This window comes from Lepisosteus oculatus, chromosome 27, assembly GCF_040954835.1.
Source record: "Lepisosteus oculatus isolate fLepOcu1 chromosome 27, fLepOcu1.hap2, whole genome shotgun sequence".
Classification (NCBI taxonomy): Eukaryota; Metazoa; Chordata; class Actinopteri; order Semionotiformes; family Lepisosteidae; genus Lepisosteus; species Lepisosteus oculatus.
Window position 1 is genome coordinate 8,085,927 of NC_090722.1, and position 17,721 is coordinate 8,103,647.

Here is a 17,721-nt window from a genome sequence, read left to right on the forward strand (position 1 = left end):
ACAACTACCTGCTATTAGAAAACACCGATACAGCTCAGTTACATACTGTAGATATCTTATGATTGAAGTAGAAGTTTGCTTAACCAATAGAAATTCAATAAGATCGAAGTTTTTCTTTGTGAGACTTTGTCTTCCTTATCAAGTAAGTGTATAAAAGGTTAGCTGTAACCTTTCTTGTTGGAACAATCCTCCTAATTGCAGGGAGGATGCTTCTATTCAGGCAAATCAACTCCTCTTCTGCTCAACAAAAACGTCTCCAGTGGAGTTTTACTCTACAATATGGCGTTGCGAGCAGGGTACCACACCAGGTAAGTGTGTCCTCTCTTCTCTTTGAGAAGGCGAGCTGGCGGGGCTGGGAAAGTCCTCTTGGCAAAATCAGGGGGACCTCAGACTGTGGGACTGAGGACTCAGGGTGAGTCAAGGGCAGGCTGAAGAGGCTTTGATTGACCGTTTGTGTTGTCACTAGGAGATGTCGTAGCAAAAACCCCAGGTAGACTGTGACGACAGATCTCCATGTTCTGTGACTCTGTAAGGAGCCAGTGTTCTCTGTTTTGTGGCCGGTTGTGGCTGCGTCAGTTGGAGGCGGAGATGCAGTAGGTTGAAGGGGTTTTAAACAGTATTTTTGTGGGAGTTTCTGGTGCGGCTCAGCCGGATCATTGAGAGTGGGGGTGCAACTGTCTGAGCTGGTGTCCAAAAGAAGAAAAGAAAAGTTTGAGCTGAACAGGAATATATTGTGGTGTTTGTCTTGTATGTGGTATTTGTTTTGTAATATAAGGATTTAAGAGATTTTAAGGATTCATTCCTCCTCATTAACCATGACATCTAACAGAAGAATAATAGCTCAAGAGGCATTAAAAGAGACACAGAAAAAGGTACAGAAAATTAAAAGTAGTTTGTCATCCTGAAAAGAAAATGAAAAAACAAAAACATGGGGAGTACCACTCTATCTGTTTAGACACCTGTACCTGTGAGGTCCAACGGTCGAGTAGGGAATTTTAAGCAACTGTTTAACAAAGAAGGCCAAAGAGCTTCCAAAACAAATCAGGGAATAAGGGACTGATCAGTAGAATAATCTGAAAAATAAAAACCTTAAATATTTCTTTGAGCTTGAGAAGTCATGCTTCTTAATCAATCATCAAGAAGAGGAAAATGTTATAAACAATAAGGTTGTGGAAAAGATCAGAAAAAACGTTTTAAAAAATTAAAATGCGCTCTCTATTAGGTCAGAATGCAGTGGAATGTGTACAATTCCATCCAGATACTTCATCTCTCTGGCTGTCCTCCAGACATGCACATGGTGAAAACTGTATACAGTAGGACTGCAACTGTGAGGCCAGTGGTGAATTTGCAAGAGCAACAGAGTTCAATGGCTGAGTGAAAATGTGCGTGAGTCTATAATAGCCCAGTCAGTCCACAAATCTGACCTGCTTGGCAGAGAGCAAAACTCATCTCAGATCCTGCATAGGCATTAAGCTGACACTGCAAATATGTGGCCAAAGGAGCTGTGGTAACAAATGAGGAAGAATTTTAGCACAAGTGTACAAGATAGTAACTGTTCTTGATAACAAGCTTTTTCTGCCTAGCGACAGTAAGAAAGAATAAACTGCAGGCACATCTTTTGATCTGCTGATGCTAATGCTATATTCCACAGAATGTCTTAGCTGAACTTTGCACGTTCTATATGTATACTGTACATCCTTCGGACCAAATAAAAGGAGTAAGTTTATTTCTTAGTAATTACATCTCAGTCAGTTGTTTCTTGAAGGAGACCAGGCTATCAGTTTCAACAGCATGGCTGTTTAGCTTGTTCGAAACTAATATAACTAGTCAACGACAAGGTTGGGATCTGAAGCCATTTCTCCAGAAAGACAGTTGAAATTGAACTAGCTTTGCTACTTCCAATGCAATTAGAATGCAATTAAAATCATGGTAGTGTCTATAATACAAAAAGGAAGAAACACTGTTCAATAACAATCAGTTTAATTTATTTAGCACAGGTTACCAAAATACTAATTCTTCACAATACACTTTTTATAACAATATGATTAGTAAAGTGTTAGAGCATTGTACAATATCTTCTATTAATTGTTCATGGATTGGAAGGAAGCTTCAATACAGGATGTTTTTTCTGTGCAGCAAATGGAAAGAGTTCTAAACACCTACAGCCCATCTTTACCTGTAGTTCTGGTGAGTTCTGAGGTAACTAATATACCTATTAGTCTATGAATTTTAGGACATGATCATAGATACACAGTTCTCTCTGCAAGGCAAACATAACGTAGGTATGTACATACAGTAGTTACACAGGTTAACATTTTAAAATATCTCATGGAATATCTAGACAGTTGAATGCTAAAGTAGAAGTAGAATGATGACAAAAAAATAATCTCTTGGTGATTTATTTTTGTGAGCTGGAAACAGTTTGATTGTCGGTTCTAATCTTTCTTCTTGAAAGTTCTTGCCCATCTACATGTTGGCATAAATGTTGTCATAACTGGTTCCCATAGTCGCAGAATTCTCATAATCAGGAATGTCATCATCTTCCTAAAGGTCATTTTTGTAAAGAGTAAAGCAACATATTAGTAACACATAATTGCTGAGGAGATAAAACTAAAGAAGAAGAAACAACTTAAATAAACTTGAAACTGCTCTTCTGAAACTCAGATCTTAAAGGTTAATAGCTAATGCTACTTACTATACAGTGAATTTGTACATGGAAATATACTCCCATTGTCTCCATGTGACACTGTAATTAAATCATGAAGGAGATCTATATTAAATTACAATGGTGTGTGGGAAGGCCATGAAGAGGTTGAGAAAGGCAACAGAGATGTCAGAGTTGATGGGATGAAGTCAAGGGAATGGGAGTACGTTACAAAGACGGATGGTATTTATAACCTTGCTTAGATATGAGATCCAGTATGAAAGAGCAAATCATGATGAACAGTAGTCACTTTGAGATCAAATAAAGTTACTTGGAACAATACAAAATTAAAATTTAGCATCCTTATTCTCAAACAGAGCAAATTAGCTAGCTGGTTTCCATTAGGCGAGAATATGGGTGGGTTTTCACAAGAGGCTTAGGCATTTCTAAGGCACTTCATCAGAATCACATTGCAGAAATGCGAAATGGAAACCTTTAGTGTAAGTGATAAGAACAGTACAATGAGAGCTGGTAATATTCGTAATTGAGGAGTCACAATTTATTTAAAATATCATATGCATTACCTCTGTCTCCTCTAAAGTGACAAAGTGATTTATTTTCCTATAACTGAATGGAAATAAATAACTGTAAACTATAAAACTTGCAAATGATTTCCTTGAATTTCCCATAGGCATCCAAAGAACTTGGATTATTAAACTGTTTTCAAACTACACAACATGGAAAGTGAGTTTTGTCCCTTTATTTGCAGAAGGGAGTACCTACTGTACCTCTGTATATCCAACATTGTGCCTGGAAAAATCACACTGACTGTCTGGAAAAAAAACAGGTTTCTTGTCGATTCTGCAAAAGACAAAAATATTGTTACAGCTAATGTTGTACTGTCATTATTGTAAAACAGTAATTATTGTAATGTCATTCTCTATGGTATTCCTAGAGAATACATTATACACTAGAGTGGCCTTTTAGTTGTATACTAGTATATTTAATTGTATACTACCATGATATCTGAGACAACTCAGAGTTCCTGATTGTAATGGAGAATTACTGTAGATATTGACAACATTGTTATTTTTTATTCAACCATCAAATTTAAGTAATTCTCTTAAATTATAAGACCATAATTGTCATATACTGTATGTGGGTAAAAACACAAGGTGTTCTTCAAGACTTATAAACATAATGCAGATATTATGGAAACTCAGTCATCTTGTTTCAATTGAAAACACTTACTTTTTAGGAGAAGGGAAAGGTGGTTTGGAAACTTTATTTGTCTGGCACTTTCCACTGCTTAAGTCTACATTATTAACTCTATGAAAAGCAAAAGAAGGATTTTCTGGTCACTTACTGAGGTTACATGAAAAACAGATATATTTAAGGTAGAGGAGGCGATTCATGTACAGGGTTTGTATGTCTATGCATTATTTATGTAACAGGTTGAATTCCTGAGAGCTTTAAGAAAAACCTAAATGAGATTCCTTGACTAATAAACGGCAGATAAATGGGCATGATGTGCTGAATTACCTTTTCTTGTTTATATTCTCACCTATATAATTCTGTTCTTTGCATAACAATAGTTATAGGTTTGTCAATACTCTGGATAAACATACTGAACTTACTGGCCAGTAAAATTAACACATCAAAGTCTGTCAACATGGAAACTCCTCCAGAGTGTAACCTTGGACTGGCTACCATGATATCTCCAGTGATATCCCCAAATCCCCAATTTGTATTTTTAATGGGCTGAAATCACTGTTTCTTTGTTTGTACTGTACTGTATGTCGAGTGCAAGTCTCTTTATGTGACCAATCCACAGAGCCTCGACAAAAGATAGAGAAACACACTGCGCCACAAGACCAGTATCAAATAATGAAGAGCTTGAATGATCATGAGAATCATAGACGACATCACTACAATGGTATAATTTTATGCTTAGAGACATGTTACCTGTGCCTTTTCTATAGTATCTCTTCATGGGACTGGCTTAAAGTATTGATTCTCAGCTAAAGGTTCTTGAACCCAACCCCAGTCTTCACAGTGGTGTGTGTTATCTTATACTTGCTTGTGATTGACGGGAGGCTGCCTGCCACCAGAATTCTTCTGTTGCCTACAGACAGAGGAAACCATCAATTAAGTTATAATTGTTTGTCAAACACAAATTTCAAGTAAAAGTCATTGACACAATCTTGAATTATGCTAGTGCTAGTGTTTATAGTGCCCTGTAAATGTGTTCAGACCCTTCCTGTAATGTCCCATTTTGTAAAGTTAAATGATGATCCAAACATATTTTTTTCCAAACTTAATATTTTATTCTAAACACAAATGCTCAAACTGAAGACACCCATACACATTCCACTTCTTAATGATCTAATTTACAGTGCTCAAAAAGGTTTTGTACATTTCTGAATTATTGTACTATATACATTTCTCCTGCTTTCCCACATCTTTTTCTGAGTTTTCATTTACTTGAAGGCCAAGCTATAGATGTACTGTAGATCTACCAATGCCCGAACTAGGGTAAGGTTAAGGTTTCAATGTATAGACAATTTCTAATTTTTGAATTTGTTGTTGGTCAGTCATAAAATGGACAAAAACTCAACTTTGGAAATGACACTTTTACATTCTGAACTCTCTAGTTTTATCTCATTTTAACTCTCATGTTTGAGAATTTTGATAACTTGAGTTACACAACCAACGCACATTTTTAAGAACACAATATTGTAAATAATATGCTACAATAATTTGTAGGCCAAATGTCTTATTGAGTGTTTTAACTTACCTATATGAAATTCTGTTCCAGAAAGAGACCCTGGCGATCAAAAAGACAAGTAACACATTAACATTGTTAAGCCATGAAAATGACCTCCTGTATGGGGAGACAGGGACTAGGAGTTAATTGAATTTGAAATGTGATAATATTGTTAATAGTTACAAATATCAGCCTTTCATATTACTGCAGATTGTTTATTATGTTTGTTCTTTGTTATGCATGTTTTTGTTAAATCAATACACTGTATATTTACAGTATATGCCATGAGACTGCAGAATTTATGCTTGATTGGTTCCTAAAAGTAAATAAAATGTAGTTACCATTTCTGATTACAGCAAATTAAAACCTCAACATCACTGCAATGTAGTGAGGTGAATATCATGAATATAACATCAAAATCAGATGCACTGTTAATGCCACTAAAACCCAACAGATATTTATTTTTTACATTAAGGCAAAGGGGATCTGAAATCTTCGGCGACGTATCTGCAAATGGTATTATGAAAAAGCAACTTTCCCTTGGAGACATCTGTGTCACCTGTCACTTGTGCACTTGCCTGTTGTGAGGCTGGCGTGAGGGGTGCTCGGGTTCTCTGGAGAATCAAAGCAAATGACATGAGAAGAAATGCAAGACACTCCACGTGTAATGAGCAAGGGTGATTGAACCTGAAGCGCTATGTCACTGAAAACTTTCAGACCGATTACTATCTTGCTTTGACACTCTAACCTTTACTGTAAGATCTTTCTGGGAGTTAATCAATGTTTTTATGCCTCGCTGTCCTGGAACATATCCAGTTGACAAATTATTTTGTCAGTATTTTCAAATAGAAAAACATAATAGATATAATAAAATACATCTCAGCAACACAGATACAGGTTGGTGTTGATCTACTGTTTGATATTGTAACGCAACGGGGGCTCAGGCGGGCGCCCTTGCCGCATTAGGTCAGCCCCATCCCGACTGAGGCTCGAACCCGGGACTCCCGCGTCTCTCTGCAGTGACCTAGCCCCGTGAGCTAAAGAGAGATCTCTCTACAGCCCAGTAGCTGTAGTCATGCTATCACAGGGAAGGGCGGTGACATCACCTGCTCTGGTACGCTGGCTCTTACACAGTACCTGTCGGCCGTAAGCGTTACAATATTATGTTAACACACTGATGTCACTTAAAACAAAATAGTAAAGTCCAACAGATATTGTTTTACATTTACAAGGCAAAATAGATCTAAAATATTCAGTGATCCATTGGCAAATGGTATTAAGAAAAAGTGACTTTCCCTTGGAGATCTTACTGCCACCTTGTTACGAAAAAGTAGTGAGGACCCTATGCAGAAAACCAGAACAATCTCTAGAGACGCAGACGATATAACAATGCGAGGTCTGAAAGCTGTAGGGAAACAAGCCGGTCCACAAGTACAAAACCAGAAGCGGAGCCAGAAGCCGAGAGTCGAAACCAGAATGATAACCAAAGTACCAAAACCCAAAACTAGGAGACATAGTCGGAGAACAAACCAGGGTCAAAAAGCCAAAAACCAAGTAGTTAGTCATAGCGAAAATGGAAGTAGCTCTAGCCAGGAAAACCCCCAATACTGAGCACAGGGGAGAGTGTGACGCAGCTGGGGTAAAGCTAATTGGGAACCGTGCTGGAAGGGGAGGTGGAATGACGAGTCCCCCGGGGGCGTGGCGTAACACGCCTGTCACTTTGTGTACTTGCCTGTCGTGAGGCTGGCGTGAAGGACGCTCAGGAATCTCTGGACGTTCTCTGGAGAATCAAAGCAAATGACATGAGGAGGAATGCTAGACACTCCATGTGTATTGAGCAAGGGTGATTGAACCTGAAGCACTATGTCTCTGAGAACTGTCAGACCAATTACTATCTTGCTTTGACACTCTAACCTTTACTGTAAGATCTTTCTGGGAGTTAATCAATGTTTTTATGCCTCGCTGTCCTGGAACATATCCAGTTGACTAATTATTTACTCAGTATTTTCAAATGGAATGAAATAATAATCCTAGTAACAATAAAATACATCTCAGTAACACAGATACTCAAGGTGCTGATTTCTTCTTTATATGAGGTAAACACACTCGTGTCACTTAACACAAACTAGAACCAATTAATCATATACAGTAATTTGTTTGATTAAAATTACAGAGTTCTATTTTGACTAAAATGACTATGGTAAATGAAATCTAGTATAATTGACCTCACACCTATTTTTCCTACAAAATCATAAAATGTGAATCTACTTACCAACCATTTTCTATTTAATCATTAAATATTCTTGAATTATCCACATAAAGAATACATAGTCATTCATCTCTAATACCAGCTTTAACAAAAACCTAACCACTATCATTTTCCTCTTCTTACACTTTTCCTCATATAATTTTCTTCAGTCTTATTCATAAACATGCTATTAGAGCCCAGTTTCAACTCATTTACTTCAAGGCCAAACAACAGATGCAGGGTCTAGCATATACTACACACAATAAAGGATATCTTAGCCTGAATATTTACTTACCTCCGTGATATCCTGTCCCAGAGGGACCTTCTGGTGGAAACAGCAAAACAGAAAGAAACTGGTAGGATTTATTAATATCATTCATTTCTGTTTTTATTTTGGTGGGTGTCATTTAAAAAAGAAATAGATAACTCACAGTAAAATATTACAGCTATTTTTAATAAACAACAATCAGTCTTTTAAAGATATTGTCTTATCCTTCAAAACCATATCGTTAGCCATAGAACAGACAGCCACCAATGATATAGTACTTCCACCTAGTGGATAAATGAAACTCTGCTTAATGTACCAATACAGATAGCAGAAAATAAAGTACACAAACTGCAGAATAAACTGTTATATGGAAAACTGTTATATAGATAACAGTGTGCAATAGTAATCATATAGTAAAAATAATGCATTTAAAAAGACTCAAAACATCTGATAAAGTTAAGACAAGGGAAAAGTCCAGTCTATTTCCAGCCCCCAGATGGTAATCGATAATGAAAAAAACTTTAAAATTTAAACCATATGATTATAACACAGACTTACAGAATATTACATACTGTAATGCTTTTAAACTGCCTGAAGTTTTGAGGTTTACACGATAGTTTTAAAATGCTTTGACTGATTGCTCCAGGTACCCATTTCAAATTAAATCTTGAATTAAATAGTTACCATTATCAGCAAACCCTTTTTTAAATCTGGTGTCACAAGTTACTTTTTATATACAGCTAGATTGGGATCATCAATTTTTTAATTGTCATTTTTACAGTTACAGTATAACACTTGTGCTGGCCCAAGGAGAAGAAAAATTGACAGATATGCTCCCTTTGATTTCTCTCCCTTTCATCTTTGGACTCACTGAAATTTCCACAGCATCAGAATCTCTCATTAATGTCACCTGTAATCCTACAGCAGGTTCCATTTCCCCTAAAATCCAAGAACGCCATGAACAACGAATACCCACTGTACCCGATCTTTGCCAAATGTGCACTGTTACTTGTGGAATCCTGGTCATGGTGAGCTAGTTACATGATTCAGGCTCAAACCAGTGATGTCTGACCCATAAGACTGAAACTTGTGATCGAGCCAATCAGCAGTGCCTTCTCAGCTGCCCACTAATAAACAATGCAGGTAAACTGTGTCAATTTACTCATAGGTCAACATGAGCATTTCACCCTCCATGGCGCTTCTGATCATTCTTTCTTACCTGCGGTTTGGGCTGGACTTCAGGTTTTCAATTTCTTTTCTTAAGGGCCAAGTCAAATGACATGAAACAAAAGTTAAAAGAAAAAAAAATCAGGCTCTTAGCTGACCTTATCAATGCATTTTGAAAATGTCACCATTATTCACTTTAAAGACTTCCTCACTCAATGGCTAAAAAGTGCATTCCTCTAGAGCAACATGTACCATGTGTTCTACAAGGTGTTTCTTCTGATATATTTGCAAATTCAGAGTTCTAGCTTCAGAACATTGTAAAACACTTTAAGTTGAACAAATAAAACCAATAGTAAATTTTAACTTATACATTATAGGTTATATGTGCAGTCTGGTCTTCTTTAGAGTAAAAAGGCTTGAATCACCAAATATCAGGTTAAGGTCTACGCTATATACATACTGTATAATAAGTCCTTAGTTTGGTTAGCTAAGAAATTCTGTGCTTTACAATTTAAGTATTATTGACTCTGCTTACAGTAAAGATGCTAATTGGGATGGATTTTACAAACTTTCAGGAACAAGCTTTCATAACTCCCTTTAAATGTCTTTCAGCAGCATTTATATGTCCCTACTGCCTAAGCCTAAGTGGCTCCTAAATGTTTTGCCTTTTTCATTTCTGACTCCTGGATACTGAAATCACTTTCAACTGTCTCGTGGGTTCAGCATATCTCCAGTCATGACAAATAAGGTTGTTGTATAGTGTTGGCAAAAACTTACTTGTCTTGAGTCCTCCTCCACTTGTATAGACCCCCAAGTATCAAAGCTATCAGCACCACAGCGATAACAGGGACTATAATGTGCAGGAAGTTCTGTTTTTCTGAAAACAGAAATGGGGGAGCTATGAAAATAAAAGGCTCAAAAGCACAGAAAGGGCAGTCTTGGCAAATTATAACTTTTTTTATGCTGAAACAATGGTTAAAAAAAATATAGACCAGATCCACATACATACTGTATACTGCACTAGTTTTTTTTTTTAAACGACTGAATATTAAGGATGGAGAACGAATCTAGAAGAACCTGGAAGTGGGAGAATGGAGAAGTGATACACAAAGCAGACAAGATGAGTGAACAAGCGTGGAGGGAAAAAATAAAGATACCATCAGTACAGTAGAAGCAAGGTGGTTGAGACAGTGAGGTGTAGGTGAGGACCAGGGTATGGAAAGGATTGCCTGTGGCAACATTAGTCACATGCAGTGGTGTTATTGTTGGTTACTTACTTGTTTTCACAGGTTTTCACATTAAAAGAATAAAAGCAGCATTGGTACTTTAGATCCTCCTCTGATTTGAAATTTTGCCAAAATAAAATATCCTGATACTCAGTAACAGTTAGTTTCAAGGGTTGGAATAATAAACAAATCAGAACCTTTATGCTCTATTTACATACAGTATTACAGAACTTTGATTTATAGTAAATTTAACAACAGCTGTTAACAAATTACAACTTAATTCAAAATATTAACAAAGAAGTATTGATCAACTTTTAGATCAACGTTTAGGGGAGAAATGGGACTGTGTCAAGTATTCATTAAAATGGCACAAATTATAATTAAAAAATGTTCAATGAATTCCAGTGAATTCCAGACTGTTATGCATACTGCTGAATTATAATGTTTGTGTAGGTTTGTATGATACACCACCATTTTGTACAATATTAGGTCTGGAAAAATGTGTTAAACACTGAAAATAACTGATCATAAATTTAACACAATTGAATTTAGTGTGTATTAACTTACTGTAGATAGAGCAGCTACAGCTGGTTTAAGACATTGAGAAAGAATGTTTTTCACAGGTAATGTTAAACTGTGATTTTTAGATCTGTCCGATAAGAAGTAACTTAACATGGAAATAGAATGGAACAGCTAGAGAGCTACTGCTTGTTTAAGTTTATGTTTGCTAGAACTGGAAGATGAGAACTTATTCGAAGTGGAACACTCATGAGAGTAAAATTAGGAATGAAAAGAGTCAAGGACAACACAGCACTAGTTGGACACCAACTGATGGGGGTAAAGAAGGTACCAGGCACAGTGAGAGCTGTGAACAAGGAAGCCTGGACCCAGTGCAGACTGACACTGTGTGCTCAAGACTCCTACAGAGACAGTGAAAAGAAAACTGGAGAAAAGGGAGAAATAAAAATAAAGCTAGGTTAAGGACAAAGGTGCAGAGGGGAAGACACTTGTAGAAAGTAGAAAGAATAGACAACAGCATGGCAAGTGCAGAGAGCCATTCTGAGGTTGAAGAGTTACTTGTAAAAGAAGGGGTGAGAAAGTGACCCTTAATCTGGCATGAAGGAGACAAATGAGTAGAGTTATGGGCAGCCAGAGAAAATTTACACATAGGATAGAGCAAGTAAGAGATCACAATTTGACCACAACTTGAACAATTTGTCAGTGAGGGCATTTTCAGAAACGTCTTTTCAAGAGTAGGAGAACATAAAGTAATCATTTTCATTTCCACATTCATGAGAAGGACACTATCCATTTATTATTGCAATGATACTTACGTTTCACATTTAAAGTCATAGAGTTCACTTCTGTCCTCTGTCCCCAAAAGTGAGCAGTGCAGCTTAAATCCTCATCATGGTCATTGGCTGAAGGTACAAATGTCAGCAAGGATGTCACTTCCCAATTGCCAAAGCCATTATTTTTGTGATAAACAACAGGCTTTGCATCATCACGGCTCCAAGTGAGATTAGGGGGGTGTGTAGGACAGGTGTGCTTCACTGTACAAGTGACCCCATAGGCACTTCCCTCATAAGCTTTTGCATCATGAACCAAGACAGGTTTTTCAGGATTTTCTAAGAACAAAGAGTAAAGAGTAAAACCATGAAACAACAAAATCATAACAATCCATTTATTTAGTTATCTACAAAGAAATTGTAATAAGGGTTTGTAACATTATTAGCTGTCATTAACTTTGGGTAACATTAATTAGTGCCTTTTCTAATTAATAGATCTCTTGTCACACTTTAGTACCAAAAAGCCCTCCATAATTTAAGTGATATCTGATGTTTTGTAATATGCTTGAAAGTGGATTGTTAACAATATCATTTGGAGTGTGAGGCACACTTCAGAAAGGATTATGAGTTCCTACACAGTCACCATGTGTTAATTAAGAATCCCAAAAAGATAATAAATATTTTTTCTTACCCTTAAATTGAAAAGTTACACAGTTATCCGTAAAAGAATATTTGTCTGTATTTTCTAATTCAACCCTGAAACAGAATGGTCCATCATCATGGGTTTGAACTTTATCAATCTCCAAGGTGCAATTTTGATCCCCTAAATTTCCAACTATCCTTGTGCGTGTTTGAAAACTATCCATCACTTGTGTTACGTCATTGTGATAGATGTATTTTGGGTTACTTCTTGTGCTGTCTTTTGCTTCCCAAATAGCTCTCACTCGTGCAGAAGACTTCCTTTCACCAGGATATTGAAAAGTACAAGGTATCACCACACAGGAACTGGTCAGAGCATCCATTTGGGGAAGAACTTTAACCTTCCAGACATCACCAAGTACAGGAAAATAAATCTCTGGAAACAAAAAGATTCAAGTAAGGCTTTAGTTTTACAGCTTGGTCTTTTTTTGATAAACTTTTAGGTTTAGAAACAGTTGAAAAACTCTTGCTGTCTATCTTTGAGAATACAGTAAAAAAAGACACGAAACAGCCTACAATTTATTGTTGCCAAAGGCAACAGATACAGGTAGTTCTTATTTTATATAGTCTTAATATGTGCATTATTGTTTTTTAAGAAGACATACTGTACAATGTCTTAAAATTTAGAACACTGTCATTTTCCAGATTTTTCCAGAACTCAACCTACTGTACCAGTATGTTTTTGACTGTGGCAGGAAACTGAAGCACTTGGAGGAGCACTTGAATCATCAAATGTAGAACCTACTGTACTTGCTCATGCTTTGTTTCCTTACATCTTGCAGTTTTCCAAAATATTTTGAATCCTGATTTTCACATTTGTATTCTTTGAGCTTTGAACTCTGCAACAGACTTTCGTTTCCTTTGTAACAGAAAAGTGCAACATCCAGCGTCTTAATGGTTTACAAGAACTTCTTTCCAGTAAGTCTTCCTTCCTTCAACACCCATCCACTGAAACACTGAAAAATCTATTTTGTTGGTATCAAAGCTGTCTGGTTTAAGCAGGAAATAAAACATTGGGCCAAAACCCATTACCAGTTCTTGCATGTACTGTACACTCCAAACTCAGCCACAGTGTTCATTTAGAGTCAGTTTTGACAGTCCACAAGTCCCTCAGTGTTTGACTTTACACTTAAAAGTATAAAATGTTATCAGCATCACTGATTTAAAGCTTTCCTGTGAAAACAATAGGCTAGCCCTGATAAAAATGATACAGAAAATAAACCAAGTGAATCAATTTTTTCTAAGCTAAAGAGCTTTCGCTGGTTAGCATGTTATAGAGAATTGCAGAAAAGTTTTCATAGTTTTTAACTTAATTTCTTTGTGGGTTATTAGCATTTTACTGCACATGCCATTACAAATTCCTTTGTGTGCCAATAATGGCACAAGTGCCATAAATTGCCAACCCCTGCTCTAGACCATCTTCTTAAAATCCTCGTGTCGAATCTTTCACAGTAATTCAGAGAGCATCAGAGATGGTTTCTTTAACATGACACAGAAACGTTGCCTGGTTTTCCTCAACTGCACTTGTTTCCATTTTCTCGTTTTGTCGATAATAATCAACAGGTCCAAACAAATCCTATTAAACATCCACCTTCAAAAAGTTCAAGCCTCTGATTTTGGGGTTTTTCAGCTTTCTTGGAAGCCATCTTGGATGTTGTCTTCCAAGAATTCTCCAAATCTTGAATGAGTCTCAAAAGCCAAATTACTGTACATCTATGAGAACAACCACAAAAACATGTTTCTCTTCTGAAAGGTAAATGTACTAGAAAGTGAGCTTCAGGAACTGTGAGAGAAACTTTCAAATCCACATGCAAGATACATACTTTACACCCCCAATCATTAGAGCACTGACATAACGAAGCAGGTGCTGGTGCCAAGCTGTAAACATTGACATGGATATTGCATTATGTGGTCATACTGCCACCTAACATCACACTGTTACATGTTCAAAAACCTGGAGGTACAGCAGATCTCAAGATACCATCTTCACAGAAAATGTCATTCAGATACCAGTCACAACAACCTCAATCTATGGCAGTTCCAACAAAAATACAAAAAGTGAAATATTTGTTTAAATTCTCTGCAACGCGGCAAGAAAGATATGCATCAAGGACCTTGAGTCAACACATTTAACAAAGCTGAGATGACTGACATCAACTGAAATGTAGACTGACTTCTAGCCAATCTAGGCAGTGGAAATCCCAGTAGTCATTACTGTTGAGGAAACCACTGAAGAGTACAACGAAATATACTGTAGGATATTGTCAGGAATGCTACTGTACCTGAACAATGCACACATACAATGGATTTGAATCTAAACAAGATGAACACTAGTAGGCTAGGATCTACAAGAAATTAAAAAATATATATTTAACTACAATGAACAAGAAGAGAACCTATTGGGAAACCACAATTTCCATAGCCCAAGTAATACAAATCATATACTGTACCTACTAGTCAGGAGGATTAGGAGTGACACGCAAGCTGTAGAAGGTTCTATACTAGCATATACAGTAATATGTTCAGTAATTGAGAAGAAGTATAAAAAGAATGGTAGTTACCTTGTATGCACAACAATTGTAGCATTAACCTTGCAAGAAGGTCCATATTTCTGGTTCTGCAGTTTACACTTCAGAGCAATCTGCCAAGACACTGAATCGGGGTGGGTTAAAATTGAAACCATCGTTAATGCAGCACATGATTTAGTCACAAATGCAGTCCCTTTCATAAAATAAATGAATAAGGTATCCAATAAGGTTGAAGGTGTTGTAACAGACAAAGAAGTTCTAGATCCCAAGATGAAGTTTAAACAGATGAGTTTTATTGAATGCAAGGAACAATAAAAACGAAATATTGTTCAAAATACAGGTACAAAACTTCCAGTTTATATAGCACTTTTCTGTCGCTTCTGACGTAGCTCATTATCATGGTAATGGGGGGGTCACAGTGTTCAGACAGTTCACAGACTGGTCACTCTTAATGATCCGTGTTAGGTTTCCTTCCCTGGGGGGTTTCCTTGCTGGCCTCTGGAATCCTTATCAGTTATCCTCCTTTCCTGCCATAACTCTAAGCCTAGAATGTCTTGTGTCACAAGAAGACCAGTCCTTGTGCAGAAAGGAACCAGTTAACCCCTTCTTCACATCTTATATCTTCATTGGTTTTCTATTATATTGCTTCAAACTTGAATGGCTCTGTACAACGCTGTCAATTAAGGGTTCAGGGCCTTTTTTCTTTAGGGGTTTCCTTTATTACTTATTAAAACGCTTATACATTTTGTAAGTTACTGTCACTGATTAACATTCAGCAGACATTGACACTGGCATTAAGTGCAGACTATTTCCTTTTTTCCCTAATTTTGTAAAGTGACCTACAGTATGTGGCTGGGCAGGAACAATAATTTTCAATTATAACAAAAATTTACAGGTTTCAAATCAAAGGACAATTTACTATGATACATGTGAACTAAAAGAGTTATTGTTCTAAAAACTAAACAATTAAACAATCCTTAAAACATGAATATAATATAAAAGTCAATTTTTGTCAAGATGTTTTAGCCACTGAGACCTAAAAGAAATTCCCTTTCTCATTTCAGATGCACACACGACAAGACAATTTTAGATATGGGAAACTGTGGGTAACATTCCCTGAATTTGTTTAATACAGCTTACAGCTAAAGCCACAGTATATTTTTAGTCTACATCTGAGAAGTGAAAGAGTTCCTTTATTAACCACAAACTTTGTCAAATGCCTTGTTAGTGAAGCACACAATAGCACAGGTCTGTATAAAACCAATTTCTATGTAGATACATTTCTTAACCTAGAGATAAGCGACACAAAATCCACTTTTGCTGATGTCGACATCTTTCCTCCACCTGTTTTCTTAACATCCACCTCAAAATTATGGCTTCTGAATAAATGTAAAGTAGTACAAATGACAATTTTGTACTCATTACTTTCTGCCCTTGAAATGTGTCAGTTGTTAAAACAAACATTGGTAGGTTGTAACCTGCTGTACTCTGAAAAAATATTCATTTGGGAATACCAAATTTTTGATTGTCAACATATCAGTGTGGGCAGTATGGTAGAGCAGTTATTAGGATACTGCCTCTCTGTGCTGGGGCCCTGGGCCCAATTGCTGAGGTGCTATCTGCATGGAGTGTATATGTTCTCCCCCATGTTTGTGTGGGGATCCACCAGGTATTTGGGGTGGTTTCCTCCCCAAGTCCAAAGACGTGTTGGTACTGTAGGTTAATTGGCTACTGGGAAAACAGGCCTGTGTGGTATAAGCATGTCTGTGTCTCTGTGTGCCTTGTGCCCATTGCTTGACAAGATAGGCTCTGGCTCTCCTACAGCCCTCTACTGGATAAAGTCAATAGCAAATGGGTGGATGAATGTCACGGTTTATACCATTTAAATCTTACTGTTTGTTTCACAGCATTAAAAAACCTACTCTAAATCTTAGTTTTTAAATATCTAAACATTGTGTGATTGTGCTCTGTAAGTTGTGTTTTAGTAATAAAGTAATCTCCAATTATGATGTATCTCTATATGTTGACGATGAATAGTAACATGTGTCTTTTGAAATATTAGCAAACATACTTTCAAAGTTGCCTAAATAAAGCAATATACAGTAACCATAAGATTTAATGTTAATGTACTGTATATACAGAATGTACACACAATACAATTCTGTTGATACTGTTTGTTCCTTTGTAGGTTTTCTAACAATAGCACAGATACAGTATTGTAAGACTAAGCTTACATCACAAAATACCAACTTAAATGTGGATTGTATTGAAAATTTAAACATCTTAATTAAAGAGCTGCTTACCTTTTTTTCCTACAAGAAAATACAATATTTTCCTTGTTACACTCAATACTGTTCTGTTTGTCTTCTGGCGTCCTGTCAGTTTGAAAGGGTTTTATCATTTAAAAGTAGAAAGTGAAATCTTTGTGATAACACAGGAAACAGGAACTTTATTTGCATGTATTTCTAAGGTTCCATATTTGGTTGTGAGAAGAAAAAAAATCATCAAGTAAAACGAGTAGGAAGATGCTCAGTATGCCCAGTGCAAACGTTATCTAACATTGTAGCATGGGGTTATTAATAAAAATGCATTAATCGTTTCTGAAATGTCTCAAATGATAAAAGTGGTTAGGTTTTCTGACTTGATTAGGAGATATTTCATGTTAATTCCTGTGAAAGAGCATCCAGCTATGTTTGAGTGATTCTGAAGAATATTTCATAGGTTACTTTAACCTTTTTCCAAATACACATATTTATAATCCTATATTAGAGTTATAAAGTACACCCATAAGTAACATCAACGTCATGTTTATATTTCAAAGAAGACATAATTTAGTTTTAAAATAAATAATTATCATTGTCTCACAATGCCTACAGTATATCTCA

General features: G+C 36.4%; 1 protein-coding gene across 2 annotated transcripts; it reads right to left on the minus strand.

Annotated features, from left to right (window-relative positions):
- Positions 1–1,963: 1,963 nt before the first annotated feature.
- Positions 1,964–17,225, minus strand: LOC102690302 (sialic acid-binding Ig-like lectin 14). Of its 2 annotated transcripts, none has more exons than XM_069184863.1 (14): positions 17,140–17,225; positions 14,870–14,960; positions 12,301–12,684; positions 11,655–11,948; positions 9,872–9,971; positions 9,147–9,185; positions 7,955–7,981; positions 7,144–7,191; positions 5,990–6,025; positions 5,442–5,471; positions 4,725–4,769; positions 3,896–3,973; positions 3,433–3,505; positions 1,964–2,544 (listed from the first exon to the last, which is right to left on the minus strand). In XM_069184863.1, the coding sequence occupies exons 2-14, from the start codon at positions 14,913–14,915 to the stop codon at positions 2,467–2,469; spliced, it is 1,278 nt and encodes a 425-aa protein (XP_069040964.1). In that variant the 5' UTR covers positions 14,916–14,960; positions 17,140–17,225; the 3' UTR covers positions 1,964–2,466. The 2 variants fall into 2 exon arrangements, with proteins under 2 accessions (XP_069040964.1, XP_069040963.1); XM_069184862.1 differs by having other exon boundaries at positions 7,955–7,984.
- Between the last annotated feature and the right edge of the window lie 496 nt (positions 17,226–17,721).

Bases quoted from the DNA above. Each gene is read 5' to 3' on its own strand.
- LOC102690302 (XM_069184862.1), bottom strand. From the start codon at position 14,915: ATGGACCTTCTTGCAAGGTTAATGCTACAATTGTTGTGCATACAAG. The intron at 7,192-7,954 runs GTAAGTAAATAT...TTGATTCTCCAG, and splicing joins TGGGACAGGATATCACGGAG to AGAACGTCCAGAGATTCCTG. The intron at 2,545-3,432 runs GTACAGTAGGTA...AATGACCTTTAG, and splicing joins ACAATGTTGGATATACAGAG to GAAGATGATGACATTCCTGA.